We start from the raw sequence: 5,514 nt of genomic DNA, 5'->3' as shown, positions 1-5,514 counted from the left end.
AAAAATAAAAAATTTCTATTTAGGAATTTAATTTATCGATATAACATGTTTTATCCCCCTATTATTTGACAACTCGGGTTAAAGAAACTTTATACTCATCAAGAAGCACATTCACTAACATGAGAACATAATATTACTACAACAATTGCTCAGCGGCGCGTGCGCAATTGAACATTAAAAGAAATAGGAGCGGCAAGTAAGTGAATGGCTCCTACTTCAGACAAGTTTCGATGAACTGTTTGTGGTATCTAGCCTTCTCCGATTCAGTGGTATGACTTATGACCCTTATTTCTTGTTATTGGCACACAATAATATGTTTCACTTTGGCAATAGAATGCAATGTGGTGAATAAAGTCTTATATGTTACACACACTGGGAAAGGAATATTCAATTATTAATAATAAGGATTGTTTGCACAAGAGTCTTAAATGCCCAACAAGCACAGGGCAAGGAAGTTAGAACATCAGTCATCCGCATCAATCTCTTCTTCACTATTATCCTCCTCGCTGGTACAGTCTGGCTCCGAACTTTGAGAGCTACAACGTTGGCACCAACACATAAAAAGGTAGTTCTCTGCTAACTCCTGAAATAAAGTTTACATGAATTTATAAATACAATTTATAATGTATAAATACATTATCATATATCAAAGATGCTATTCTACTATGATTTAACTTCATAAAAAAAATATATTTTATGCATATCTTACACCTTCTTAGAAGAGACTTTGGATATCAAACGATCACGAAAAGTGTATTTAGATAATATGTTATCATCAAATCATGTTTCTTTCAGTTTAAAAACAATAATATTAACTTCACCTTTTGTCTTGAATGCCTCGATCTTTGCAGAGTACAGTCATCGAGATAGCTTATATAAATTTCTTCCCCTGGCATTATAGGTTTCAATGCCTTTAATTGTATCCTGTGATTGCCATATGGAAATGAGGACTCAGCATTTGGCGCACAACTGTGATTGCAAGCACTCTGCAATCGAAACAATCCAGAGCCTTCCGTGTTTAAAAATTGACCAGATTCTGCAACAATGTGAGATTTTATAACTATTTATGAAATATACTAGCTCAAGTTCAGAACATTAAATACAATACTGGGTTTATGCACAATAATAAGAATTGTTTTATTAGGATTTTATATTCTCTTCAATGTAATTTGATAGTTTTTGTCTGTGATATATTGTACTTATTCCATAAATAAATTTCCGCTACATGCTAGATGAAATCTACATACTACAAAAATATTGTCTTACCTTCTTCAACATACTGATAAAGTTTATCTATAAACATATCAAGCTGTTGCCTTTCATCATCTGACATGGTCAACTGCGATACTGAAGTGACCCACAGTGAAAGGGGACTTGTGCCAATTCCCTGACTATTAGTCCCCACTAAAGCCATCAGAGAACAGAATCCTTCAGGAGTAAGGAACTGAAAAAATATTTCTTTTGCTTATCTATAGATCATAATTTGAAAGATTATATTAATTATTTAGCACTTAAGTGTATATTATAGTTTTGGTATATTTACATACTGATTGTATATTCAAAATAATAAAATTATATAATATTGGATTCAGTTCAATGTAGAAAAATCGGTCAATATCCTATTACAACCACAGGAGCACAAACAAAAACAACTACACAACTATCACATTGAAATGATGTGATAACATTGGTCAAGATCTTGAAGAAACCATACTAATATTATAAAGAGGTAAAGTTTGTGAGGTTGTAGGGGGTATTCTCTGGATCTACCGAACCAATTTGGAAAATTATTTTACCAATAGAAAGCCACATTACTTGTGTGTCATAGGCTATTAATTGACCCATAAAATGAAAATCGTGGTAGTCGGATTTGCAAAGTAAGTCGGACAAAAACGGTCGAACGAAAAAGTTTCTCACGAACGCTGCCTTTACGATGACAGATATATGATTAAGTTATATAGAAAAGTTGTAGAGCTTGATAACGCCTACAAAAAAGTCAGCGACAGCATATGTGTAACTTTTATATTTAAGTCACAAAAAGTAGTTTTTTTATATTAAAAAAATAATTTAAATCCTTAGGTCATATTATCAACAATTATGAATTCTTATGAAAATAACTAAACTTATTATATTAAGTGTTTAAAACAAAAGACTTTTACTGATTCCCTTTTACTGCATATATTTGACGAATGGTTAAAGAGATAATACGACATAGGTATGGAACCGTGACCGTATCGTAATCTATTCGGTGATATTTCTATTTTTTTCATATACATCACATCATTCTAATAAGAAATAAATTGCTTTATCACCAAGGATATTTTATTTAGATAATTGGTTTTTACGGTATCTTTTTTGGTTGCATAGTATAAGAGATAATTTAGAATACCAAATACGCGAGACAATTTTATTAATGTTCGTCCAACGCAGTCAGTCAGTTTGGCAGTCAGGAAATCATAGCACTCAATACTAACCAAACTACAATCAAAATTTCATCACAAGTAAAAATGTTTACCGCCCAACGAAGTGGGCACGGGTCAGCTTGTCTATAATATAACAAATAATATAATTGTGTATTTGTGATTGCAGATTAGAATGTTGACGAAAGAACCAAAAAAATATTTTTTCTTGACATAAGGCACAGAGCCAACATTGCTTGTAGCATGTATGAACATGGAACATGTTATTTAAGCAAATTTCAGTTGTATATTTATGATTGTAAAGATTATATTTATATACTGTTACTTATTTTAATTACAATGTCTCTTTCAGTAAAATCTATCAAAATTTTTGTTTGATTACAACTAAATGGACTAACTTATAAAGAATGGAGAGTCTGTCTTCACTTCATTTTAAAGTAGTTTTAATATTTAATCATTTGTAATTATAACATTTGTCTTACAATATAATTTAATTAACTATTTTCATTCAAAATCTCAAATAAGTATGTGTGTATATGTAAACTTTTGAGAGCTTACCTCTTGTATATATTCTCCATTAATAACATTAGCCGTCATTTCCCTTAGAGTATTCAACTGACCACTAAACTCATCTCCTAATACTTTGTGAACTAATTCTGCATCTTCATTAACAGTTCTGTGACAAAATTGTTTGATTGTTGCAGCGGCAGATGCTGGATCGGAATGTTGCTGTATATATGCCAATATTCGAACTAGAAGCATTATATTTGCTGTTTCCGGAGGATAATGGATTTGTCTGAAAAATATATTATATTAACAATACTAAATAGATATAATGCAACTTATATTGATAAAAATTGTAAGTATTTAAAGTCAGTATGAATTAAAATTATATACAAATGTCATCTTATTTTAATACAATAATTAGATTAAATGCTTTATCAAAAAAAAAATTAATTTATTAACACAAAAAATTAACATTGAAACAAAACATCCAGTGGCCCCACACTTGGCAAGCCTGTCTTGCGGGTACCAACTATCGGTTACAATTTCACATGCTTAAACAATAGCTCGGACGATACATATTGGATTATATCTTTTGACATAATATTTATATATACTATATAATGATTATAAGATTAATTTACTTACTTCCATGTTTCAATGAGCAAATTTATTGGATGATGAGCATCATTTTGTATATAACACAAAGTGCGGTGATAAATAGCTAAAGAGTTCACTTTACATTCTTCGGAACAATACAGTATACCACATTGGTTACAACTTGTAATGTTTAATAGATCATCTTCAAAGCAATTGGAATGTGGCAATAAAATATCTGGTTTGCCTGATAAACGTATTACATTTTGTTCCGGGGTCTCCAGGGGTCTGAAAGATATATATTTACATTGTAATTATGATTGCTTTTAACTAGTCTACATAATATTGTGAGTTCTAAGATTGTGTAATGATTTCTCATAGTCATATTAATAGATGAAATGACGTAAACATTTTGAGTTCATAACACACCTAACTCAAAAAATTAGCATTGCTTATTGATGAAAAAAATTACAGATACATGCTAGGTGTTTTTAATATAAAGAGTAATATTAAAATTTGTATAATATAAATATAAACAGATTATTTTTATTAAAAAGAAATAAACCTCATGCAATGATCACATGCTAAGTATCTGTAGGCAGCATTCCAGGCAAATTGACATGATACTAAAGGGTCTTCCTCTAAAATAATGTCGCCTTCATTATACTGCTTAGTTGCGAACAGCCCCTTTCCCTGTAAAAATCATTTATTAGTAATTATTAAAAAAAATACATATATACATATGGAAACCGGTAAATTACCTTTTTACTGTTTGATATCCTTATTTCAAATCCTTCCATAATTGTTTTTCTGATAATCGGATTGGTAGTTTTTTTATACTTTTATAGAAATGCTTTGAATATTTTTAAAGGTTATTACAATTAAAGAATTAGAATTTTGATCAAATTTAATACTTGTCAAGTTGTCAGGTTAGAATTTGCTGTAGTTCAACGTCATTTGTCATTTTTTGTACAATCTTCCTAAACGTTTAGAAACATAAAAATTCTTCAAATCGATAATAATACACTGTCCTCAGTACTTTGTCTATTATTTTAATCTACATATTTATCTTATAAAAATGATATTATGCATGTAAAAAGAAGCAGATATGTTGCTGACGAGCACAAATTGAAGACTGAAATACGTCTCAAATTAGGACGTTTTTAGTGACCTCAACTGACAATAAATATTAAAAATGCTATTATTGTTTATTTAAGCTATTTTTCTAAGAAAAATATACATAATATCCTCAACTGACAATAAATATTAAAAATGCTATTATTGTTTATTTAAGCTATTTTTCTAAGAAAAATATACATAATATCATTGAAAAGCATAAAATTTATTAGTTTAATCCCCCACACTAGACTGAACTTTTAGGAAACATCTCAATTCGATAACTACAAGTACATGGAAATATTTCTCTAGATATGACAAATTCAACAATAAAAAAATCACGACTACCTACTAAAATATCACACTATTACATCGCTAAGCACTTGATTCACTCTTCGTTCAACTCACAGAATCGTAGAACTAAATGTAGTTGCGATAAACATAATCATTTTGGAATTCAAATTTTATTAGGTTACTGAATAATTTAAAACAGTTATGCAATAAGAACATAACCATCTATCTACCTAGTTTTCAAATAGAATACTATATTTTTTTTTATATGCGCCGGGATGGCAAATGACTACTCCACCTGATGGTAAGTGGTAGTAGAGTCCAAACGCGACGACGATAGTACAGTCGGGAAGAATGTTCTGTACTAGCCGTCCCCGCCTTGCCGGCCCGCAGGATGTCTCTTCCTGCCTCGTTTGAAGGAACCCGGGTTGTAAGAGGAGGGGAACACGTGAGCTGGTAAGGAATTCAATTTTTTGGAAGTGCGACAAAGAAAGGAGTTGCCTAATTTCTTTGTGCGCGATGGAATTGATGTCAGTTAGGCGGTGACATCGAGAACCAGCTCGCGTGGACTTAAGAAGGAAGGGGG

General features: G+C 30.8%; 1 protein-coding gene across 1 annotated transcript; it reads right to left on the bottom strand.

The window, feature by feature from the left end:
- Positions 1-360: 360 nt before the first annotated feature.
- LOC126772504 (histone-lysine N-trimethyltransferase SMYD5) lies at positions 361-4,440 on the bottom strand. Its single transcript, XM_050492901.1, has 7 exons — positions 4,283-4,440; positions 4,087-4,214; positions 3,573-3,809; positions 2,979-3,216; positions 1,267-1,444; positions 822-1,036; positions 361-583 (listed from the first exon to the last, which is right to left on the bottom strand). Exons 1-7 carry the CDS (start codon positions 4,319-4,321, stop codon positions 464-466), a joined length of 1,155 nt encoding a protein of 384 aa, XP_050348858.1. The 5' UTR covers positions 4,322-4,440; the 3' UTR covers positions 361-463.
- Between the last annotated feature and the right edge of the window lie 1,074 nt (positions 4,441-5,514).

The sequence above is a fragment of the Nymphalis io genome, chromosome 12 (genome assembly GCF_905147045.1).
Source record: "Nymphalis io chromosome 12, ilAglIoxx1.1, whole genome shotgun sequence".
Classification (NCBI taxonomy): domain Eukaryota; kingdom Metazoa; phylum Arthropoda; class Insecta; order Lepidoptera; family Nymphalidae; genus Nymphalis; species Nymphalis io.
Note: the sequence above shows the minus strand (reverse complement) of the source record. Positions and strands in the feature narration are given on the sequence as shown.

Bases quoted from the DNA above. Each gene is read 5' to 3' on its own strand.
- LOC126772504 (XM_050492901.1), bottom strand. From the start codon at position 4,321: ATGGAAGGATTTGAAATAAGGATATCAAACAGTAAAAAG. The intron at 1,445-2,978 runs GTAAGCTCTCAA...ATATTTTTTCAG, and splicing joins ATGGAGAATATATACAAGAG to TTCCTTACTCCTGAAGGATT. The intron at 1,037-1,266 runs GTAAGACAATAT...ACATTGTTGCAG, and splicing joins TTATCAGTATGTTGAAGAAG to AATCTGGTCAATTTTTAAAC.